This window comes from Colobus angolensis, unplaced genomic scaffold, assembly GCF_000951035.1.
Source record: "Colobus angolensis palliatus isolate OR3802 unplaced genomic scaffold, Cang.pa_1.0 Scaffold49, whole genome shotgun sequence".
Taxonomy (NCBI): Eukaryota; Metazoa; Chordata; class Mammalia; order Primates; family Cercopithecidae; genus Colobus; species Colobus angolensis.
In genome coordinates this window covers 6,224,288-6,248,999 of record NW_012118376.1, presented here as the reverse complement: position 1 = coordinate 6,248,999, position 24,712 = coordinate 6,224,288, and the positions used below count along the sequence as shown (strand labels likewise).

The window sequence follows — 24,712 nt, the reverse complement described above, 5'->3', positions numbered from 1 at the left end:
GAGTGCAGTAGCACTCAAGACCACAGCTCCTGCAGCCTCAGCCTTCCTGGGCTCCGGTGATCCTTATACCTCAGGTCCCTGAGTAGTTGGAACTACAGGAGGTGTGTGCCACCATGCCTGGCTAATTTTTGTATATTTTTGTAGAGACAAGGTTTTGCCATGTCGGACAGGTTGGAATTGTTTTGAAGGTTGATATTTTTAATGGCTGGAAATTTTAGATTTGAAAATGAAAAATTTATTCTTGAATTTATCCTAAAAATTAAGTAGCTATTTAGAATTAAATTTAGAATTTAGAATCTTTTGGTTTTTTACTTGCTCTGTGTTGAGTCTTTATTCAAACAGTTGAAAACTAACATCTTAGATGTCTTTAGGACAGTATGTACTGAGCTAGATTTTTTTTTTGCAATGATCAGATGAAATTCTGTGATTTCTTCCTCTTCTCTGCCTTTAGGCTAAAAAATCCCTGTAATCTCTTATGTAGAAAAGTAGAAAGCTCTTGATGTTCTCTGTGACAAGAATAATCCATTTTTAGTAACTGTGCTCAACCTAATTTGGCATATTGGACTTCATTGGGAATGCTTTAATTTCTGTGATTGTTGGGAAGATGTTTTTATTGACTTGGGAGTTATGTGTGCTTTCCTTATGTGGTCAAAAGGTTTGGAGTTGTATAGTTTGGAAGGAGGGTATAACCAGTTAAAAAAACAAATGCAGGTCTGTGGCTATCTTGTCAGGAATGAGATAACTTAAGGGGTTACTATAACTTAAGGATTTCTTTTCTTTTTTTTTTTGAGACGGAGTCTCGCTCTGTCACCCAGGCTAGAGTGCAGTGGTGCAATCTTGGCTCACTGCAAGCTCCGCCTCCAGGGTTCACACCATTCTCCTGCCTTAGCCTCTCCAGTAGTGAGTAGCTGGGACAACAGGAGCCCGCCACTATGCCCGGCTAATTTTTTTTTGTATTTTTAGTAGAGACGAGGTTTCACCGTGTTAGCCAGGATGGTCTCAATCTCCTGACCTCGTGATCTACCTGCCTTGGCCTCCCAAAGTGCTCAGATTACAGGCATGAGCCACCGCATCTGGCCTTAGGCAAATATCTTTAAAAGCTCAAATCATCATAAGTTTTGGAAGCATATGTTTGCTTGGCTATTAAAGAATTTGTTCCGAGAGAAGGGGTCTTGTGTAATACATAGTGGCCATTTGGTTTTAGGGAAAAAATTGGGATACTGTGGCATAGTCATCAGGATATTTGACAAGTTACTGTGTGATAATGTGCTTCCAGGGAAGCCCCATAATTCCTGTGTGGCCAGCAAACTTCTCTTTTAATTGTTGTTTTTGAAGGGATAGGGTGGTCATGGAAAGAGAATTGCTTTCCTTTCTGATAGGTAATTATAAAGTCATGTGTCTCTGGAAAACTTTTTGTATTCATTACGTGTGCTGAGATTTTGGGTGATTTCAAGGGGCCCAGAGTAGACAGCATAATATTAATATAATCTATGGTATCAGAAATATCCTAAATTATTAGAAATGGCATTTAAAATGATACAGTTTTTCTTTATTATGTAAACAGTTATTTATCGATGAAGCTATTTTCTCCTAGCTCCTCTCATTTCTGAATTCAGGGACACTTGTAGCAGTACATCTAGCACTATATTTGGGGTAAAATCATTGAGATTGAGAGGGAGAGGGTTGTGTGTGAGTGGCCAGCATAGTCTCCCCCATTATCCACATCCCCCACCAGGAATATCACAATTTAGTGAATTTTTTTGTTTGTTTGTTTAAACAATTGATGAACCAACATTGACACATCATTATCACCCAAAATCCGTAGTTTACATTAGGGTTTACTCCTGATGTTGCATATTCTATGGGTTTGCACAAATGTATAATGATGTGTATTCACCTTTATGGTATTACGCAGGGTGTTTTCACTGCCCTGAGAATCCTCTGTGCTCTGCCTATTCATCCCTCCCCTGCCTGCCAACCCTTGGCAACCACTAGGCTTTTAACCATCTCCATTGTTTTGCCCTTTCCAGAATGTCATAGAGTTGGCATCATGTAGTATGTAACTTGTTCAGATCAGCTTTTTTTTTCACTCAGTGACATGCATTTAAGGTTCCTTCATGTCTTTTCATGACTTGATAGCTAATTTCTTTTTAATGCTAAATGCTAATGCTAATACCATCAACTGGATGTACCACAATTTATTTATCATTTGCCTACTGAAAGACATCTTGGTTGTTTCCAAGTTTTGGCAATTTTGAATAGAGTTGCTGTAAACATCCATGTGTAGGCTTGTGTGTGGATTAAATTTTTAGTTCCTTTTGGTAAATATTGAGTGTTATTCTACTATTTTTAATTCTCTGTATAGTACTTATCTGATATTTTCTTATTTACTCAATCTTTCCAACAGAAGGCTTTAGATCATGAGAACAGGGATTTGCTCAGTTTATTGCTGCATCCCTTGTTCCTTGAACAAGGGATATATTTTAATAAGGGCTTAATATATGTTTGATGAATTAATGTATAAAGCTGTATTTCACTTTTATTGAGAAAAAAAGTGGTATATGAAAGTATAGTGGAAACACACAAACAGTAGGAAATGATTCTTTTGGTTTACAGATACGTTCTTCCATTCTAGTTAATTAACTTTGAGTCCTTTTTGTGCATAAGAATATTTGAGGGAAATTTGAGAGGAAATAATTACTTTATATCCTGCTTTATTCATTTTTATTTTTTTTTAAATTTTTTATTTCAATAGGTTTTGGGGGAATAGGTGGTGTTTACTTCCATGAATAAGTTATTTAGTGGTGATTTCTGAGATTTTGGTTCACCCATCACCCAAGCAGTGTACACCGTACCCAATATGTAGTCTTTTATCTCTCACCCCCTCTCACCCTTTCCCCAGAGTCCCCAAAGTCCATTGTGTCATTTTTATGCCTTTGTATATCCTGCATTATTCCTAAAAGACATTGGAGTAGTTTAACAATGAAAAATAAAAAGACTGAACACATAGTGGGGTCTTACCCCATGCCAGGCAAAGGCATTCATTATTACATTTGACTGTCACTAAAATCTAAAGGATTATATTTAATTCCATTTTTAGATGAGGAAAAGAAATTAAGGTACAGAAATTAAGCCAGTTGTTTAAAGCTAAACAGTGATAAGTTGTAGAGTCAGGCTTGGGATCCAGGCCATCTGACTCCAGTTCCAGGGCCACCTCACTTAACCATGATGCTCTCTGGCCTTCATTATGTGGGAGGGTCTATTAGTACATTATTGCATTGCTATCAAGAAATATCTAAGACTGATTACACTAAAATCTCAGAAATCACCACTAAAGAACTTATCCATGTAACTAAAACCCACCTGTACCCTGAAAACTATTGAAAGAAAAAACAATTTAAAAGGAATGATGGAACTAGAAAATCATCATTTGACAACTATTACAGCAATAATTCATTAAGGCAAGAAAAATCAGATTTTTTTTGAAAATAAGAAATGAGATGAAGCATGAAAAAGAAATACCTGAGAGTGGCTAATTTATAAAGAAAAGAGGTGTAATTGGCTCACAGTTCTGTAAGCTGCATAGGAAGCATGGTGCTGGCATTTGCTTGGCTTCTGGGGAGGCCTCAGAAAACTTACAATCATGGCAGAAGGCGAAGGGGGAGCACAGAGTCACATGGCCAGAGCAGGAACAAGAGAGCAAAGGGTGACCCGCTACACACTTTTAAACAACAAGACTTTGCAAGAACTTGCTATCACAAGAACAGCACCAAAGGGATGGCGCTAAACCATTCGTGAAGGATCTACCTCCGTGATCCAATCACCTCCCACCAGGCCCCACTTCCAACCCTGGAGATTATAATTGAATATGAGATTTGGGTAGGGACATGGATCTAAGCTCTATAAGAGGGTAAAAAAAAGATGGAAGGAGCATAAATTGGTAAAATGAAGGCCCGTAGTGTTGGCAGAGAGAAAAGAGAAGAATAGGGAAGGACAGTTAAATAGTATGAGATAGTTCGGGATGAGATGGCCTGAAATTCGGAGGGACATCATGGGCATGCCCAGAAGAGCGGGGCCTTTCAGGATAGCTGGGATTGGGATGAGCAGAAGGCCAGAGCAGCATGCTCACTGATAATGAAAGCTATGAAATCCTGGGGATTTCACTTCAGGGTCTTCGGGGAGACAGAGGAGCAGGACATACTTCTAGGCAAATGTGCTGATAGAATTTGTGCATTAAAGACGAAGGAAGATGATCCTGTGTCCTTGGAAGGCCACGTAAAGGATAGACAAAGTGACGAGTTAGCATATAGCACAGGTAATATTTCTCTGTGCACTCATAAGCTAGTGCTTGTACCACTTTATATCCCAGAATAAAATCAGATACACAACTGAGGTAGATTAAGATCCTGGAAAATGAGTGCTCTGTTGATCTTCTAAACAGCTGGTAGGTAGCATCCAGTTCCAGAAGAATGCAAGAACTGGTATTACTTTGCCAAATTAGAGTGAACTGTCTTCAGGATAAAAATACCTCTGTTTTATCTTTTTCTTTTTTTTTAAGTTGTATTTTTGCAATGTAGAGGGAAGACTATTTTGAAGTAGAGAAGGCTTTTATTTATAAAATGGACTCTTTCAAATGAGTGCTTACTACACCTTCTGTTTTATTTCTCTGAATCCTGTTGCCAGCTGGGAGAACTTGAGGAGGGTCATTGTAACTTTGGTCAAATAATCTAGCCTTCTGGACAAAATATCCTCTTCTGTAAAATGAGAGTACTGATGCTGTGCTGCCGACCTCACTGTGCTGTTTTGAGAAAGTTGAGGAAACTCCCTGGCACTCATTAGATATTCAATAGATGTTTCTTCAGTGAACAATACTGAATAATAAGAGTGATACTGATTTTAGTAATTTCTGAGTAGCTGGCTAATTTATTAATTTATTAAGCACTTACTAAGTGTCAGAAGTGCTGTGCAAGTGCCAATATATTTTATTTCATTTAGCAATGTTAAGAATTTTCTGAGATAGGCAGGCACTGTTTTTATTCCCATTTTACAGTTTGGTAGCAGAGGCAGCCAGGATTGGAGTCCAGGTCTAATTGAATCTTGGAGGCCTTATACTTTTCACTAGAGCTTCAGGAGGTGAGTGGAGATCCAGACCAGTATCTCTGGTCTGCATGTTCAGTCATTGAGCCAGACCCATGTTTTTCTAATCTCTAGGTTATTTTTGGTACTCTTAAAAATTCCAGAGCAGCAGGGTACTGAGAAAGAGACTGTACCTCAAGGAAAGCCAATCTCGATAGCAGCCTTCCTGGCATAACTGCCTCTGTCTCCTAGACTGGTCTTTATAAAATGCAAATCTGATTGTGTTACTCCCCTGCTCAAAACTCTTCCAGGAACTCTTTGTGTTCCAAGCCTTCCATGCGCTGGCCTCTGCCTTCATGTCCAGCTTCCCCTTCTGTCCTACTTTCTACTTCAGGAATCACAGCCTGGCGATAATTAACTGTCATTCTCCAAATGAGCCATTCTCTCACTGGTCTTCAGGCCTTTATTTGGAATTCCCTTCCATTCACAGGGTCCTCTCCACGTTCAGAGAGGCCTTTCCTGACCTGTTACTCCTTCTCCCATTCATACAGAGACCCTTGTGCTCACTTGTGTTTGTTTAACTTCTCTTCCTACTAGGCCGTGAACTCCATGAAGGAAATTTCGAAAGGATAGGTCTCATCATCTTCATACCATCTGTACCTAACACAGTGCCTGGCACACATCAGATATTTGTTGAATGAAGGAAGAAGAGAAAATAATCTAAAAGAGTTCATAATATTCACAGTCCTTGAACGTGGTCATTTCTTCAGAGTACTCAATGGACACTCATGTGTAACTTCTTAAGACTTCACTGTAGAGTTAGGTGTGAGCAGATGGTCACGGAATCAATCAATGCACTGGGCTGTCTCTTGTTTTCTGCAGAGGCTTTGCTGTGGGGGACACAGCACTGATCACAGTGGCAGGGCTTGACGGGAGTTAACAGGGAAGCATGGGCTTGACTCCTGGTTCTTCCTGACCCTCCAGATCACTGTATAATCAGGGCATTTACCTCTCAAAGCCTCTGTTTCCTCATCTATAAAATGAGGATGATGGTTTCTACCTCATAGGCCAATTGTAAGGAGTTAATGAGATAATTCACTTAGAATAGTGCTTGGTACATTCAAATGCACAGTACTGTTAATTAAAACACAAAGGGTCCTATCATGGCCATTTTTATCCTTATGTGTTCCCAAGCAACCACATTAATAAACTGATAAATACTACTTTTTTTTGCATTAAAGCTTTCTGTTAGAAAATGAGAAATTTCATATTTAACGTGAGTTAATACAGTGCCTGATGTCCCTTTATACCTGAGATAGCTTCAGTAACATCTGTATGGTAGGAGTTTGATGACAGTAAAATGTCTGCCATGGTAAGGTTTGTAAACAGTGTCGAATTTTATGGGACTACTGAAAGTTGGTGAGGGGAGGGAGGGAGGGAGGTAGAAGAGGGAGAAAGAAACAGTGAGGGGCAAGAAAGGATAAGGCCAGACAAATGATAATGGCCAGCCTTCCTTTTAAAGCCATGGCTGCTTCTGCCTAAAGTGGATGGGAATGAGAAAGGAGTCCCCAAGTATGCTCTCCTTTCTCCCCGCAGGGTTGTATGGAAAGATGGGTTCCCCAGAATGGGGATGTGCCATTAGCAGGATGTGAGTAGTGTGAAACCTCCCCACCCCCACTTTATGATGTGTTTCAAAGAGACACATCCAAGTTGCTTCTTTGGCCCTCAGCTCTTGATCTGGATTAGATGCAGTGTTCCTTGTCAGCACCAAAGTTTAGATCCTTGCCTCCCTCTCCCCTCCTCCTTTTTACAAAAGTGTTTTCAGATTGCCATTCCTGGTGGGGTGAATCTTTCTATCTCCTGCTCATTTTTATTTATCTATTTATTTTCCATCTTTCTCACGCTTTTCCTATTTCAACTAAGCTCCATGTTGCTTTGTTTTTCCAACTTTCTCTGCTTGCCCCCATCTCACTCCCCAGCTCACTGCCATTGTTTTTGTTTCTCTCCCCACCGAGCCCTCTTCCTTTCCTTTCCTTTCCTGTCCTGTCCTGTCCTTCTTTCCTTTCCTTTCCTTTTTTTACTTGCTTTGCTTTGCTTTGCTTTTTTGAGATGGAGTTTTGCTCTTGTTGCCCAGGCTGGAGTGCAATGGTGCGATCTCGGCTCACTGAAACCTCTGCCTCCCGGGTTCAAGCGATTCTTCTGCCTCAGCCTCCTGGGATTACAGGTGTCTGCCACCACGTCCAGCTATTTTTTTTTTTTTTTTTGTATTTTTTAGTAAAGAAGGGGGTTCACCATGTTGGCCAGGCTGGTCTTGAACTGCTGACCTCAGGTGATCTGCCTGTGTCGGTCTCCCAAAATGTTGGGATTACAGGCATGAGCCACTGTACCCAGCCCCTTGTGTCCTTCTTTCCCCTCTTCTGTAGGCTCTTGGAGCCGGGGCTGACCGACTGCTAACTGCCCTGCTTCTCTAGTTTCCACTGGGTCTTCAAGTTTTCCATGCTGTGACTGGGCTGGCTTTTTTCCAGGTTTTGCTTCGATTTGAGGAGAAGAGCAACAGGACTTGAAAGTGCTCTATAGTTTAACAAAGGTGACGGGAGCCCAGAAGAGAAGAGACACGACAAGGGAGGCTGGGGATGCTGTGGGGATGGGCGCTGAGGAACTTCAAGGAGAGTTCATTGATTCTAATCCTGACTTCTTTCCATAAAGGCTCTTCCCAGTCCCTGGGGGAGGAATAGGATTCATTTGGGGGTCAGACTGTTGCTCTTCCCCACTAGTAGGTTGGGGGAGTGAGAAAGGTATTGGATGGAAGGTGACCACCAGGGATTTCTGGTCCAAGGTTAGCTGTGTGATAGAAGCTAGATCAAGGTTATGGGTCTTCAGTTTCCTGTAATGTAAGGGGTTTGATCCCGATGAGCTCTAAGGTTTCTTTCAGATCTCTAAATTATACATTTCTGAATCTCTGCTTTTCTTACTGAGGATTCCCAGTATCTTGCAATGAGCATTACTTGGCAGAGTATTTAGCACTCTTTTTTTTTTTTTCTGACAGAACTACAAGTTTATTTATTTACATTTTTTATTATACTTTAAGTTCTAGGGTACATGTGTTACAACGTGCAGGTTTGTTACATATGTATACATGTTCTATGTTGGTGTGCTGCACCCATCAACTCATCATTTACATTAGGTATTTCCCCTAATGCTATCCCTCCCCACTCCCCCCACCCTACAACAGGCCCCAGTGTGTGATGTTCTGCTTCCTGTGTCCTACTGTTCTCATTGTTCCATTCCCACCTATGAGTGAGAACATGCAGTATTTGGTTTTTTGTTCTTGAGATAGTTTGCTGAGAATGATGGTTTCCAGCTTCATCCATGTCCTTATGAAGGACATGAACTCATCCTTTTTTGTGGCTGCATAGTCTTCCATGGTGTATATGTTTAGCACTCTTATTTAAGAGTGGCCTGCTGTGTATGTGTGCATGTGTGTGTGTACTGCACTGAGGATAGAGGGTGGGAGGAATGTTCTCGCACAGATGCTGGCCAGATGAGAGGGACAAGGGGAACTGTCCCCAGCTTTTATACCTTTGTACAAAGGAGAGGACTTCCTGTGGAACACAAAGACTTGGTGGTCTATCATGAAATAATAATGGATAGTTATGATCAAGTTATGCCCAGGGGTAATCAATCCATGGAGACTTGGGTTGTTTGTATTCCTGATAGTCTTCATTTTCGTTTGGGATGTTCAGTGCTGTTAGTTGGCCCACAATAACCTTTAGACAGCACTTGATATAAATCTGTAGACCTCAAGTGCTAAATAATAACCATGTGATGTTACCGTCTGCATGGGTTCAAGCTGAATTTGAAGTTGATAAATTGTAGTCTTTACTGTGATGCAAATGTAAAGCTTGTTTGAGACATGAACCATAAAAAGGGCTTAGAGTAATATTTTCTTAGATCATTAGTGACTTTGGTTACTAACAGAACTTAGTTGTCTTCCCATAAGACAGCAGAGGGTATCCTATAGTCCTTAGAGGGGCTTTAGAGATCCTTTCTTATTGGATAAAAGAAAACCTTTTTTTTTTTAATCCAAACAAGTATTATGAGGAACAATATGTAAGCTTGATAAAACTTTATTATTATAAATGTGTTCTTTAAGTTTATTGCATTTGTCAATTCAGTGGAAAAATGACAACCTGGCACTTCAGGTCCTCTCCAGTGTCTTAAAATTTGGTAAATAATAAATTTAAGTGGATGACAACCCTTTTAGATTTAATACTAATTGGAAACGTATTTCCCAAATGAAATTTAAATGGAATGTTTACGAACTCCCAACATCCTCCCATTACAACTTAGGGTTCCCCTGATCTGTTTGAAAACCGTTAATACAGAGAATAAAAATAAACTAAGCATAAATCCAAGGAACTAGAAAAACAAACCAAAGCAAAAATATAAGGGAGGAATTAAAAAACAAAGCTGGGGCTGGACACGGTGGCTCACACCTATAATCCTAGCACTTCGGGAGGCTGAAGCGGGTAGATTGCTTGAGCCCAGGAGTTCCAGACCAGCCTGTGCAACAGGCAAAACCCTGTCTCTACCAAAAAATTAGCCGGGCGTGGTGGTGTGTGCCTGTAGTTCCAGCTCCTCAGGAGACTGAAGTGGAGGATCACTTGTGCCCAGGAGGCCATGGTTGTGGTGAGCTGAGATCATGCCACTGCACTCCAGTTTGAGGTACTGAACAACGTCCTGTCTCTAATAATAATAAGAAGAAATAAGAAATAAAGAAATAAAAAATAAACAAACCTGGGGCTGGATGTGGTGGCTCATGTCTGTAATTCCAGTGCTTTGGGAGGTTGAGGTGGGAGGGTCATTTGAGGCCCAGGAGTTCAATACTAGCCTGGGAAACATAGTGAGACTTTGTTTCTCCCCCCCCCCCGCCAAAAAAAAAAAAACCACACAAACAAATAATAATAAAAAATTAACTAGATGTGGTGAGGTGGTGGTGCCTGCAGTCCTAGCTACTTAGGAGACTGAGGTGGGAGGATCCCCTTGAGCCTGGGAATTTGAGGCTGCTTGAGGCTGCAGTGAGCTATGATCATGCCACTGTACTCCAGCCTGGGTGATATAGTGACAACCTATCTCAAAAAAAAAAAAAAAAAAAAAGAAGCAAAAAACGAGCAAATAGAAATCCCACAAAATCCAAATCTGCTTATGTAGGCACCCCAATTTTAAAATATATTGAAGCAATTAATCTAGAATTGTATACCAGATATTATAGATTCTAGACACTGAAGATTAGGTAGTTCTTTAAGTTCTTTAGCCTCATTCTTTCTCAGACGAAATAAGCAAAACAAAAAAACAAACAAAACACACCATCTCCTAGTAGTGCTTGTTCCTCCTAAGCTGAAGCAATCCTTGTCATCTTTGGACATCTCTGTTCCTTAGAGGGCTCTCACTGTGGAGCTGAACTCTGTCCCCTGTCCTTCCCTGTATTGTTTTGTACTCTTCCCTTGGGGCCTGCAGAACATGTCTAATCCCATGTCTGCATGATAGACGCTCAGATATTTGCAGTGGTGACTGTTTGTCCATGACTTGTCTCTTCTTTAGCAAAACAGTCCCAGTTCCTTCAATTGTTCCTCATATGACAGCATGCTTTTTGCATCCCTTTGGCATCCTTGTCCTTTTCCTCTGAACGTGTTGTCAGCTTTGTCTATATTTGTATTAAAGTATTCCATGGCCCAGGTGTGTCTGACAGGTATAAAGCAGAGCTTGACCATACTCACTCTTAATGGAGTAACTACATTTTCATCAATATAGGGTAGGGCAGGTTGCTCCCTCAGTGACGCTAGTGGATTATTGATTAAAATCCCAACTTGTGTCTGTTAAACTGCTTCCTTCTTGGTTTATGTAGTTGATGATTTAGGGGCCAGTATAGGGCCTTTATTCCTAAAGGATTATCAGAATAATGCAAGAGTGATTACAATTTTTCTTATACCCAAGCCAGTACATTTCCCACTATGATCTGCTGCTTAAAGTGCCAGATATTTGTTTTCACTTACTAGGAGATCTGTTTCCGTGGAATCTGTTAAGTTAGGGGTTTGAAAAGGAAGCAAGCTAAGGGGCTTTATAAAGCCTGCTTCTGGTCTTGTGAGGAATCTGGAGTCATTAGCTGACCTCTGTCATGAATTGTCTTTTACTCAGTTCTGCTGTGTTACAGAAACAAAGGCAATTTCAATTTGATAGTGGTGAATCATTCCATCAAGGGTGAAAGTCCATCTAGATTTTAAATTTATATATATGTGTGTGTGTATGTGTGTATATATGTGTGTGTGTATATGTATATATATAATTTTTTGTTTTTTGAGACAAGTTCTCACTCTGTCACCCAGGCTGGAGTACAATGGCATGATCTCGGCTCACTGCAACCTCTGCCTCCTGGGTTCAAGCGGTTCTCTTTTCTTAGCCTCCTGAGTAGCTGGGATTATAGGTGTGGGACACCACACCCAGCTAATTTTTTTGTACTTTTAGTAGAGATGGGGTTTCACCATGTTGGCCAGGCTGGTCTCAAACTCCTGACCTCAAGTGATCCACCTGCCTCGGCCTCCCAAAATGCTGGGATTACAGGCATGAGCCACCACACCCAGCCTGTGTGTTTATATTTTTTGAATTATTGTGTTTAATGCAGAGGTTTGAATAATGAGTATCTTTTACAATTATTAATATATGCATTTAATTTATGCTAATTACTTCTTTGGGTAAGTTATTTTAATTGTGTAATTTAGATCTTTAATATCCTTGTCAATTTTTTGCTTACTTGTTCTATTAGCTATTGAAAGAGGCAGGCTAAAGTTATCCACTGCGATTGTGGATTTGTCTACTCTATTGGATTTGTTAACTTTTGGTTTATATCTTTTAAAGATGTGTTATTAGGGGCATACAGATATAATATTATAATATTATCTTATTCAACTGACTCTTTTAATGATGAAAAATTTCTCTTTCCCTAGTAATATGTGTTGCTTTAAAATCTACTTTGTCTGATATTATTTTGTCTGTGCTAGCTTTTCCTTGGTTAGTTTTGCATGGATGTCATTTTACTTTTAAGCTGTGTTATTTTTAAGGTATGTCTCTTGTTGGCAGTGTACAGATATTGTTGTTTTTGGATTAAAAAAAATCCATACTGGCAGACTTGGTATACTATTTGGAGTAGTCTATCTACATTTAATATAATTGCTGAAATAGTTGGATTTATATCTACATATAGCTATTTGCTCTCTGCTTGGCACACATGTTTTGTTTTTATGTTTTTTGTTTCTCCTGTCTTGTTTTCTTTTTGATGAATCAACTATTCTTATTATTTAAGTTTCCTCTCTATAACTTATTAGTTATGCATTCTTTTGGTGGCTACTCTCAAGTCAAAATATATATAATATATTACAAATATAATAAAAGTACTTTTTCAGCAATTTCCTAGTATGGCTACGTACTTTAATTTCATCTACCTTTTACATTATTGTTGTCACACATTGTAGTTCTACAAATATTTTAAACTCCATGACATAATATTTTGTAAAATGTTTGCTTATATATTACACAAAATATATGCTTTTATAATTTTGTAATATTGTTTGTATATTTGATATATTTATTCACATATTTACCTACTCCCTATTCCTCATTCTTTCCTGCATTTCCATGTTTCTGTTTGAGATCATTTTATTTCTTCTTGAATAACATCTTCAGTATTTCTTTCGGTGCTGGTCTGTTGGCACTGAATTCTCAGTATTTGTCTTAAACATTTTAATTTCAGTTTCGTTTTTAAAGATATTTGTGTTAGACATGGGATTTTCTTTCATCCCTTTACAATATTACACAATTGTATTTTGGCTTCCATTACTTCTCTGAGTGGTTCTCCTGTCTGGTATTTTGTTACATTTTTGCCCTCATTGTTTCCATGACTTTTTATTTGTCAGCCCTTGTTATTCCTAGTTGTTTTCAGCAGGACTGTTGGCCTGTGTGGTCTATTTTATCCTATCTGGAGATGGACGCCTACTCTAAAGGCTATTTCTGAAAAAATGTCTTATAAGTCTTTTAAGTTATTTTAGTTAAACTCCCTTTAAAAAAATGGCATTGTGATACTTCCCCCTGGATTTAACCAATTTGTGTTTACGTGAATGGGACGATACATTTGAATAATCTTGATACTTTAAATTATATACAAGTCAGATGCTTTTAAACATGCTTCAAATCAGTGGTTCTTCAGTTTTTTGATTCACATGTTCTTTGCGTACCCTTCTCGGAATCTGTGACTGATAGACAGACTCCCCAGATAAATGCCCAAAACTGCTGCATACATTTTCCAGAGGATTAAGGAACATTTCCGCCTCACTGTATCTGTCTGTAGATTTCAGGATGGGAACTCCTATATTAAGAACATGAAGCAAAGACTGAGTTAAATGAAAAGCTGTAGATAAGTCACTAGATATTTGCGCATTTGCTGTTCGTTCATAAACATGGTGGGGAGAAAATGTCCTGAGCCTGGCACAGAAAGATGTAGATTTGATTTCTGGCTCTGCTCCTCACTAGATCTAATATTTTCAGTGTTCTCTTTAATAAACAAGGTTCATAATAATACCTCCCAGGTATTATTGTGGGAATAAGACAAGAAAATGCACAAGAAAGCACTGTATAAATTGTGATGTGCTGTACACATAGATAATATGTATAAGTATGTAGATATATCGATGTCTGTATTTGTATATATGTGCACACACATATAAGAAATAATATTTGCATTTCCACACTTTCTTTTAAAGAAGTACTTCAGCTACACACAGTAATTTGAACAAAATACTTTGTGCCCACGGTGCTTCCTTTGGCACCACGTGTGCTATTGTACTTGAGAAACTGTAAAGAGGATAACCTAACTTGGGAGGTTGGGGCAGAAATCAAGAAACCTAATATTACACATCTGGCTCTGGGATCCTGAGCTAGTTAGCAGTAGTGCCTATATTTGTATTTACTTGCCTATAAAATGGAATAATAACAATGCATCCTTTTATTTTCTTTTAACTTTTCAAGGATCTTAGAAAGTTCAATGCACTGTGTTCTATAGGAAAGGCTCTGTATAGATTTTTTTTATTATTGTAAAGAAGAAAGTTTCAAATATTGAATACAAATCAAATTTGATAGTTCACATAGCACTATATTTTAGCATAATGGTTTTCATGGCATGTATTAGTAAACATTGATTATCAACTTATTTTTACCTTTATTATGCTTCTTTGCCTAATCATCCCATATAAAGGCTGTGTATAATACTAGAATCCATTGGAAGATAGTTTATGTCTTCCCGTCAAATAAAAAGGTGACAATTACCATTGAAAAGTATTTATGAACTTCCCATTTTTGCCTGTTACTATAAAAGCTAGAGTTCATAAACTTTTTTTGAATCTTTAGATGCCTTTGAGACTATGATGAAAGCCATAAACCTTTCTTCAGAAAATGAACATATATACACACACAAAACCAGTTTTGCTAATAATTTTCAGAGGTTCTCAAACTGTCTGAAATCCATATTCAGATTCTTACCTTGATTAAGAAACCCCACTATAAAAAGATGTATCCTTTTTTCTCATTGTCATAATTTGAAAATGCAGTATTTGTTCATTGCCCACTCATGCCATATATTTAAGAAACCAGAGAGTTAAGGTGTTGTTCAGCAAATAGCATTGTTATTAACAAAGTGTAGTTATAAACAGATGCATTGTTTATAGTGGGAGGGAAGAAAGGGAGGAAGAGAGAGAAAACATGAGTACAAGAATACCCAGTGATTAGGCTAATACAGCCACTCAATTACCCAGGTTATTAGAGACATTGATTAATGAAAAAATGTTTAGAACATGCAAACTAGTGTTGACAGCCATTTCCACTTTAAATACCATCTGGAAAGGAATAGGAAAGTTGGATGAGATAGTTTAAGGTGGCAAAAACATTTGCTACCTTTTTGGTTCTCTGGGAAGAAGTCCACAGATGTCACAGCATGTCAGCAGAAGGCTTGGTCTTTGAAAATTATTGAGTTTTACAAGTAGAATTTCTCTAGAGGATGCTTGATGGTAAAAAACGTTAGTTTAATTTACCTGATTCTTTGTGTGTATGTATATTGAACTGTGTTTAGTATGATTATAGTCAATTCAGCCCTTCTGCTCTACATTTGTGATTCCTGTTCTCCATGTGACTTGGCCTTCCAAGGTTTTATGGGAGTACTGATGAGTATTTTTTATTTGGGCATGATTGGGTAAGAGGTGATACACCTTCACTATTTGACAGGGAAAGGGAATGATTCTGACACTGATTCCAACTGGTTCACTTGGGAAACTAAAAATTTTGATCTGTCAAAGGCAAAGATTATAGGGGAATTCGTATGTGAAACAGAAGAGGAAAGACTAAATTTATTCAAATTGAAATTTGGTTTGGCCACTAACAATGTTTGCATTATCTTGCAATAGACTTTTATAAAAGTGGGCAACACATTTCAGTGGCAATGGAAAAAAGTGAATTAAATCAGTGAGGAACTGTTTATGATCTGTTAACACAGGAAATAATTCCAAAGGTAGTTTTGGCAAGGTTGGGGTGAAAATGATCCTCTTAACCAGCACATGTGGTGATAAAAGTTGATACAAAATTTTTGGAAAGAAGTTTGGCAATTTATGACAACGTGTTCATATTTTTGGAAGCGTTTCTAGAATTTTATTCTAAAATAGCATCTCAAAGGGTAAAAAATACTTAAAATGTTTATCAGGAGTTGTTTAAAATGTTAAAAAGTCAGAAGTACTCTTAATGAGCAATAGATGAATATTTAAGTAATCATGGAATTATAGAACATCAAACGCTTGGTGGAATGCAATTAAAAGGGGTGCCAAAGATTGTAACAACGTGGAAAAATATTTTTGATAGAAGAGAAGAAAGCACACCAATATGTATTAATGTATTATGCCATGAGTATAACTGTGTAATAATTACCTGTGCATATGAATAAAGACTGGAAAATAATAGGAAAAATGAAAAAAGGTTGATGGTTTAGGATCATGTCAATGCAGATGAAATCTAAATACCTTTAATTTCTGTTATTTATTAAATAATGAAAACTTTTAAACAGTCTTCTAATTTTATGCTTTTATGAATTTTTTTGTTAGATATTGAATTAATTAGAAATTTAATCATTTGGTAGAATGCATGTTTTTGCTCCTAATGGATAGCTATTGTTCTAAAACCGTTTATTGAATTTTCCATTCTTTCTCTGCTGATTTGAAATGCCACCTATTATTGCATAATTTCCATGGGTACGTGTGTCTGCCTCAGACTTTGCACTTGTCTTTCTCTATGCTACTATTGCTCTGTTTAAAGGACACTGGTTTTATTGTATGTTTTGCTTTGTGGTAGAGCAAGCTTTGACAGTCCAAACATTCTCTCTCAAAAGTATCATTTCAATTCTAGTGTATTTATTCCTCCAGATGAACTTTAGAATAAGCTTGTCGAGTTTCATTTGAAAAATGGATTTTGACTGGACTACACTAAACTTGTTGATTAATTTGGGGATATAATTTTGCTTAGCATGCTTCTTATTGTTTCCAGAAATTTCATTGGCATATTTGAGTGTTTTATATTTTGGAAATAGTGAGTTTATAGAAACGTGAGAACACATCTCTATTGCTTCTGTGTAGGAGCAGAGTGATTCTGATATTAATGCCAACAAATTTATTTAGGAAACTTTCTAGTTTTCAATTGCCTGAAACAAAGAATGCAATTGGATCCAGATGGGGAACTGAAAGAGGTACTCTGGAATTCTGTACATTGGAATTTTGTCTTTGTCATATATGAAATTGGTGGCCTTTTAAGAAGAGTGGCAGATTTTCAGTGGCCTCAGTGATTAGAAAGGTCCCACTCTTACCCAAAAAATTGCCACCTGTGGTTGGCTATTTAAGCTGTACTTGCATATTCTTTCAACTTGCATATTCTTTCAGAAGAGCGTTCTTCCTGCTGATCTCTTAAGTGCTTTATCTAAATCCATCTCCTTTGAGCTTTATCTACGTTTTCTGAATGAAAATGTTCTTGTTATTTCATCTTCATATTTTCGTTCCTTGTCTTCCTCTCCTGCCCATTCATTTCTGTCTAATAGGGTCTCTCTGTTGGTTTCTGTATCACCCCCTCCTCTCCCATAGCATCTTTATCCGGGTCTTTCTGATGTTTTTCTGGTTACCATATAAGAGACTCTTTTTACTGCTGAATCTCTTCTGAGTGTTAGGACTTCTGGGCATCTCTCTTTAATCTCCTTAATGGGCATGTCTTATTACTCACGTGACTTTTGGTTGTCCTTTTACTAGTGTAAAGCATGGCATGGTTCTTGAAAGGCAGGCGTGACGAATTACAAGACTGTAATGTTCAGGGCTGTATTGCATTAGAAAGGGTTGCAATTAAACTCTCATAAGTTGTAGTCCTTGTCCACCCAACCAAATATAATAGTAATATGATCATTGTTTTGAATAGATGCAGATTACATATCCTTGTGATCTGTGAAAATTTTTGATCTGTTTATATAATTTGTTTTTTATTTTAAAAAAATCACGAACAGGTCAGGTCAGATCTGCCTGAGGATAGTTAACAGTCTCTTTAGCAACCAGGAACATGACTAAAGCAAGCTGTTCTTCCTTTTTTAGGAAATGGAATTTCGTCTGAGTTTCCTCTCTCAGTCATGTTGGACTTTTGTTGTTTTTTGCTTTTCAGATCTCCTTCCTGAACTTTTTGGAAGCTATTGTATGGTAGATTTTTCTTGGCGTGTTGCTTTTCTATTGATTACGTTTATGTGTGCACATACACATGCATGCTTATATGCAGAAAAGGGGCAATTTAAACTGCCAACCAGTGACTTTTTTTCAGAACTCCGTACTTTGTATTTATACCATTTCATAATTTCAGATAACTGTGTGTGTGATAGGTTGCAAACCACTAGAAATGCATAGCTTTTTGTTTATTGTAAAAAATTGAGATTAAATAACCATGTGGCTACTAGAAAACCCTGCACTGATTTTGTTTTTGATCCTGATTGGCTTAACTCTTAATGTCCCATGAAATGTCTTGCTGATATTTGTCAGAGGCAAATTGATGTTAAGGAGTCTGTGTAGGCTTTTCTCCGTTCACCTTCTCCTCTATCACAGGGTAAAGATATCTTGGCGAACAGGTTTGTTTTTGTTGGGCAAGCACACAAAAGCCCAGATGCTTCTCCATGCCGGGCCGAGCTCTGGAGGCCCTCCAAAGTGGGCGACCCTTTCCGCCTCCAGGTTTCCATTTCCCCACCACTCCCACAGGCTGGGCAGAATGCGCTCTCTCTCTGGAGGCCCCACTTTGTATTGCTTTTTGTGTTTTGGGTAGGGAGTAGCACAAATCCTTCAAGGCTTTTGGGGTCTGGAGATGACCTGGCAGTCCCTACCATAGCTGCTGTTCCCCTGGGTGCAACACGGCTGCTATAGCCCCCCGCAAAGCCTCAGGATGCCGACATACCCAAGAGCCCCAGCCTGCTGCCCCACTTCCTTTGACATTAGTCCTCAGAGGATGCCTCAGTGCCCTGAGGTGGCAGCTCCTGTCCTTGGGACCGAGGCACTTTGCAGGGCTTTGTGCCAACCAGAAGCTCTTAAGAGAAAGTGTGATTAAAGGGCACTTGGAAACCCCTCAGAGGAGAGAAATAGCAAATGGAAATAGCATAGCAAGGGAGAGGGAGTAGTCCTATTTATTTGGCAATGTTTGTAAATATTTAAGATTCTTACAACTGACTATGGTCTAGTACAGGGTAAGGCCAGAGATAAGAATAATTATCATGAACTTTTGTACTAATAATGGCATTTTAGGTACGGGATACAAATTAACTCAAACCATGATGTTCAGCTGGTAGAAATTCAGAGTAAAAGACTGCTGGGTGTGGTGGCACATCCTTCTAGTCCCAGCTACTAGGGAGGCTGAAGTGGGAGGATGGCTTGTGCAGAGGAGTTTGAGACCAGCCTGGGCAACATAGTGAGACCCTGTCTCTAAAAATAATTTTTGAAAAGCAAAAGGCAATGAAGTACCACACTCCTACATCTAGTACATTTTAGAGAAAGAAAAAATTCTTTCCTATGCCCTGAACTTCTTTAACTTTAAAAACAGAACAAACCAGCTCTGATACCCATACCTAATACATCAGGAAGCATCTTCCCTAATGTCAAATGTGTTGTTGTTGGAAGGAAGCACTCATGCTATTTGAACTCAACCACGTGAAGTGGATATAACAAATGACACTGTTATGGACCCAGGCCCTTTGTATTGTGCTTTCTTAGAGCCAGGGCAAGGAAGTGTGACAATGCCCCGACTTATTCCTTTTTCAGGGGCAGATGACGGTCTATGCGAAGTTTGACAAAAATGTGTATCTTCCTGAAGATGCTGAATTTTACTTTACTTATGACGGATCTCATCAGCGACATGTCATGATTGCAGAGCGCATCGAGGATAACGTTCTCCAGTCCAGCATCCCAGGTGAGGTGTCCTCTTTGTTGTGCGACTGGGAAACTGGTCTGCAAATAACTTCCCTCCAGGGATGTAGGCCAGGAAGAGAGCCAGGAAGAAAAAGAAAACAGTGCTGCAAGGTCAGGAGTGTGTGTGCCTTTGTGTGTGTGTGTGTGTGTGTACATTAGGAAGCACTCTTACATCTGAGATTCTTCCAGCTGTATCTGCTGCTTAATTAGGAGTCTTAACTTAGACCAGGCAGACCCATCCTGTTGACTGCACCCAACTTTTATGGTTGGGTGTGCTTTGGATGCAATCAAATGGAGGAAACACTGTCTATTGAGTATCACCTCCTAATCACTGCCTGTAACCTCAGACCCATTGCCAGGGTTGGCTCAGGCAGAACTGACATTGACAATTTGTCTTCTCTCTTCCTCATTCTTCTGTGGGCAGCCTGGCAGTTACAGGTCTGCCTCTCCTCTGCTTGTTCCTTTTGGTCATTGGGGTTCTTTCCTTGATGCCCTGTCCATCCAGAATCTTCCTTGGGGGATCTCCAGCTCCAGAACTTTCTCTCCCCATCATCAAAATGCTTACATTTTGAAACCTGTAATTTCCCTAGTTGTCTTCTTGATAGATGATAAATTAATATATCCTGTTCATATATTGTAATGAGCTAATAGCCCTTCTTGGTATAGTTGTTCTATATTTTTATTGGTATGTGGGTTGTGCATTTAAGGGTCATCAGGCGTTAACCTAATGGTGGAATTAAAATGTCGTTACCTACAGGACAGGGAGGGCATTTTAGAATTCTTTTTTATTGATTTTGGTTTTTCTTAACTGTGAGTCTTTCAGGTCCTTTTAATTTGGATCATAAAGAGACTCTTTAATTTTTCTTAGAGTCAAGATTGAGATCATTTTTAAAGGAATATGTTCCTATGTGCTTCTGTAACGTATCTGCTACACGCGGAAAGAAGGTAGCCAGTGAATATGCAAACAACACAGACACAGTGAGAATTGTAGAGAAGTGCAGATACCTCTTAGCTCTCCCTGGTCTTGGTCAATGAATTAATCTGTTGTCCAATTTCTGAGACCATCAGTAATTTTAAGCACTTCTCTCTTTAGCCCAGTAATCTTCATCATTAAAAGAAAGAAAGAAAAAAAAACAGTCAAACCAAATTAATGGGCCAGTCATGGTGACTCATGCCTGTAATCCCAGCACTACAGGAGGTCGAGGTGGGAGGATCACCTGAGGTCAGGAGTTTGAGACCAGCCTGGCCAACGTAGGGAAACCCCATCTCTATTAAAAATATAAGATTAGCTGGGGATGGTGGCCGGTGCCTTTAGTCCCAGCTACTTGGGAGACTGAGGCAGGAGAATCGCTTGAACCTGGGAAGCGGAGGTTGCAGTGAGCTGAAATCATGTCACTGCACTCCAGCCTGTGAGACAGAGCGAGACTCCATCTCAAAACAAAAACAAAAACAAACCTAATTAATGGCACATAGTTACTTCGGCTGTTGGTTGCTTTCCCTCTGCCCTTTTGCCATGGCTAATGTTTTCCCTACCTTTAGTTTCACCCTCTTTTCTTGGTTTTCTCTTTTATCAAGCCCTTATAGAGAAAGGATAAAAAATAATAACTAAAGTGCCACTCCTATTTTCAAAACTTTTAATCTTTTTCTTTACTGGCATGTGGTGGTGACTCTCTTCCTCCTTCCTTAGGAGGAAGAGAATGTAATCTTTTGTTTATATTGTAGTCTACTTAAAAGTGAGGTTTCTTGCCTTCATTTTAACAGAATCTAGAGGCAGGTCACAGTTTCTATTTCTGAACCTTGAATTTCCCTGGTGACAGCTTTACCAGGACAACCTTTCAAAAATCTGTAAGACAGATTTATTTAATATTTACTGGGTATGTGTAATCTGGTGGGAGTTGGGTGCATTCTGTGCCTGTACCATGAGACCACTTTTAAGAGTCCGTGAAAAAGTGACACTAGTTCTCTTTCAGTGAACTTAGGATGCTCTTGTTCCTTGAAGCCCTAGCTGCACAGCCTCTGGGGAAAGTCTTTGGAGAATAAGGCAAAGGAGGAATGACTTGTACCTGTTAGCCATTTGACTGGGGGCAACAGGGTGCTATGGACCAGTGATAGCTGAATAACTCTTCTCTGTCCAGTCATGATTATCATGATCATAGTGATTTGGTGCCACCAATTCCTGAAAATTCTGCCAAGGGCAGCATAAAAATGTACCTGGGTAAGAGCTTCCCAGCTCTGGCAAAATAAGAGAGTGGGACAAAGAAGAGGAAGAATGAAGGGAGGGACAAACAGCAGTATTTGGTGACACTCTCAGGAGAAATATTAAGAACACCTACAAGACAGAGACACTTCAGAAGAGGGGGCAGTGAACAACAACACACACACATAGATATGTATATGTATTTTCCGTTTTGTTTTCTCTTGGGTAGTCTTCACCTATGTTTACTCACATTCAAAGGAGCTCTATGGAATTAGGGCAAACTTGTGTAATTGTATGGTGCTATCTTATAAACTTTTTTTTTTTTTTTTGAGACGGAGTCTCGCTCTGTCGCCCAGGCTGGAGTGCAGTGGCCGGATCTCAGCTCACTGCTAGCTCCGCCGCCCGGGTTTATGCCATTCTCCTGCCTCAGCCTCCCGAGTAGCTGGGACTACAGGCGCCCGCCACCTCGCCCGGCTAGTTTTTTGTATTTTTTAGTAGAGACGGGGTTTCACCGTTAGCCAGGATGGTCTCGATCTCCTGACCTCGTGATCTGCCCGTCTCGGCCTCCCAAAGTGCTGGGATTACAGGCTGGAGCCACCGCGCCCGGCCATCTTATAAACTTATCGCTTAAATAAATATGTAAAAATATGTGACTCAGGAGGAAATGGCAGAGTGGAAAAGAGCAAAGGACTTGAAGACAACAAACACAAATTCAGGGGTCAGGGTAGGAGTAAAAGGTTAAAGGAATGCTGAATAGCAGTGTTTGGTAATGATAGAAGAACAGACGCTCAGATGCTCAGAGATCACAAAGGTAAGTTTTAAAATCAGGAGTTACTGAAAGAAGATGGAGTCAGCATTAGTTTGGCCCACACGCTTGGCAGTGTGTAAGGGTAATGCGCTGGCTTTCCTTTCCACCTTGTTCTCCCGGGGCACGTTGTCTGCTTAAGCTGTGAGGTGGAGCTAGCATATTGGACCCCTGTGAGAGCATCTCCTACAGACTTGGGGTGAACTTGTTCACTGTGTTGTTGTCCAGGCCATGGGCTTCAGGAGACTGTGACGGTATCTGTGTGCCTCTGCTCAGAAGGTTACTCTCCAGTGACCATGGGCTCCGGCTCAGTGACCTACGTGGACAACATGGCTTGCAGGCTAGCTCGTCTGCTGGTGACACAGGCCAATCGCCTCACAGCCTGCAGCCACCAGACCCTGCTGACGCCATTTGCCTTGACAGCGGGAGCACTGCCTGCCTTGGATGAGGAGCTCGTGCTGGCTCTGACCCATCTGGAATTGCCTCTAGAGTGGACTGTGTTGGGAAGTTCTTCACTTGAAGGTGGGTCATCACCAGAAAATTCAGATATCCCCTGTGTGTGTCAAGTTCAGAATGTTCCTTATGCTATACTGTCTGTTCCCCTGGGCAGGTTTTCCTGTCCACATTTTACCTGAACCTTGCTGTGATGTGAAGGGGTTCTCTGAGGTCCTGAGCTACTCATCCCTGGGCTGGTTTATGTGACTCGTGCCAGGAGGTGTGGAATTTACTTGGAAAGGCCTTGTCTCAAGTGGGGAAGACTGTTTCTTTATGGTATGCTCTTGCGTCAGCTGCTCTGGGCTGTGGCTCCACTTCCCTTGGCAAGTTTTCTTGCTATGGGAAGGGGACTTTGCTGCCCCATTTCCAAATAGGTAGGGTCACTGGACAAGAAAGATCATGTCGCCAACTTTGTGAAACACTTAGAAGACATATGACAACATGGGAAACATAACCAATGAATTGACATCTTTGAAAATGTCAGTGTCACCGAGAGCATTTGTGTTACATTTGTACTAGTTTTTGGAGTACTAAAGACCAAATGGACTCTGAATACCAAGTATTTGGAATCTGCGTGGGAACAAGACTATAGATGTTATATATAGGCCCATACTAGACATGAGGCTAAACTGATCAATAGATGCTTTTCAAAAATGAAAAATAAAATCTTCTTTTGAGAGCTGGGGTCTCACTGTGTTGCCCAGGCTGAACTTGAACTTCTGACTTCAGTGATCCTTCTGCCTCAGGCTCCCAAAGTGCTGGGATTATAGGCATGAGCCAATGTGTCCAGCCAATAGCTGCTTTTTATTGGTGATTACAAGTTATATATAATTTTATTGGAAATACACAGATGTTGTTTTGTAATTTATTGAATACTACATATTTTTTTTTTTGTTATCCTTCCTGTGTCCTTAGCTTTGTAGTCAGATGATGCTGTTTTTGAGAGTTTCTGCTTCCTGATAAATTCTAGTTGTAAGTTTCAGGTTGGCTTACATTCAATCATGGATGAGATTAAATGCACTACTCTGGGTAAAGGGGTGTGAATTATAAGGCCATAAGTCACAAACCAAGAGGATCTCTGTTTCTTTCCTTTAATCAGGGTCACACTAAAACTCTCCTGGGCACTTAAAGACGTCTCTTGTTTTTAAGACCTTGGATGAGGGAAGTCACAAGTCTAGTCCAGCACTGAGCCATGCCTGAATCCTGTGTGCTGCACTCTCCTGTGTGATTGATACGTATGGCGTGGGCTCCCTGAGGGTGTGGGTGGTGTTTGTTCTGCTTGCTATTATCCCCAAGGACTCAGCAAAGAGATATGAAATATAAGGGGGAGTTGCAGTGATGATACTTGAAAGGTCTTTGGATACAACATTCATTCATTCATTCATTCAACAAATACTTTGTAAAATACAGTATTAATAAAATATTGTAAATTCTTTAATAAATAAAATAAATGTGCTGTACATTTTTAATTTCTACAATGAGTCACAGTAGTACCTGCTTCATTAGCTGGTTTAGAGACAGGGTCATCTTGCTCTGTTGCCCAAGCTGGAGGATGGTGGCACAATCGTAGCTCACTGCAACCTC

The 24,712-nt window shown here is 39.6% G+C and overlaps 1 protein-coding gene across 2 annotated transcripts in view; it reads left to right on the top strand.

Moving 5' to 3' along the window:
* The window catches only part of ARHGEF28 (Rho guanine nucleotide exchange factor (GEF) 28), a 331,462-nt gene that overhangs the window by 119,398 nt on the left and 187,352 nt on the right, over window positions 1-24,712 (top strand). For both annotated transcript variants that reach the window (XM_011959260.1, XM_011959259.1), the window contains exons 3-4: window positions 19,485-19,632; window positions 22,862-23,155. In XM_011959260.1, coding sequence (XP_011814650.1) covers window positions 19,485-19,632; window positions 22,862-23,155 — 442 coding nt within the window. The remainder of the gene's footprint in view (window positions 1-19,484; window positions 19,633-22,861; window positions 23,156-24,712) is intronic.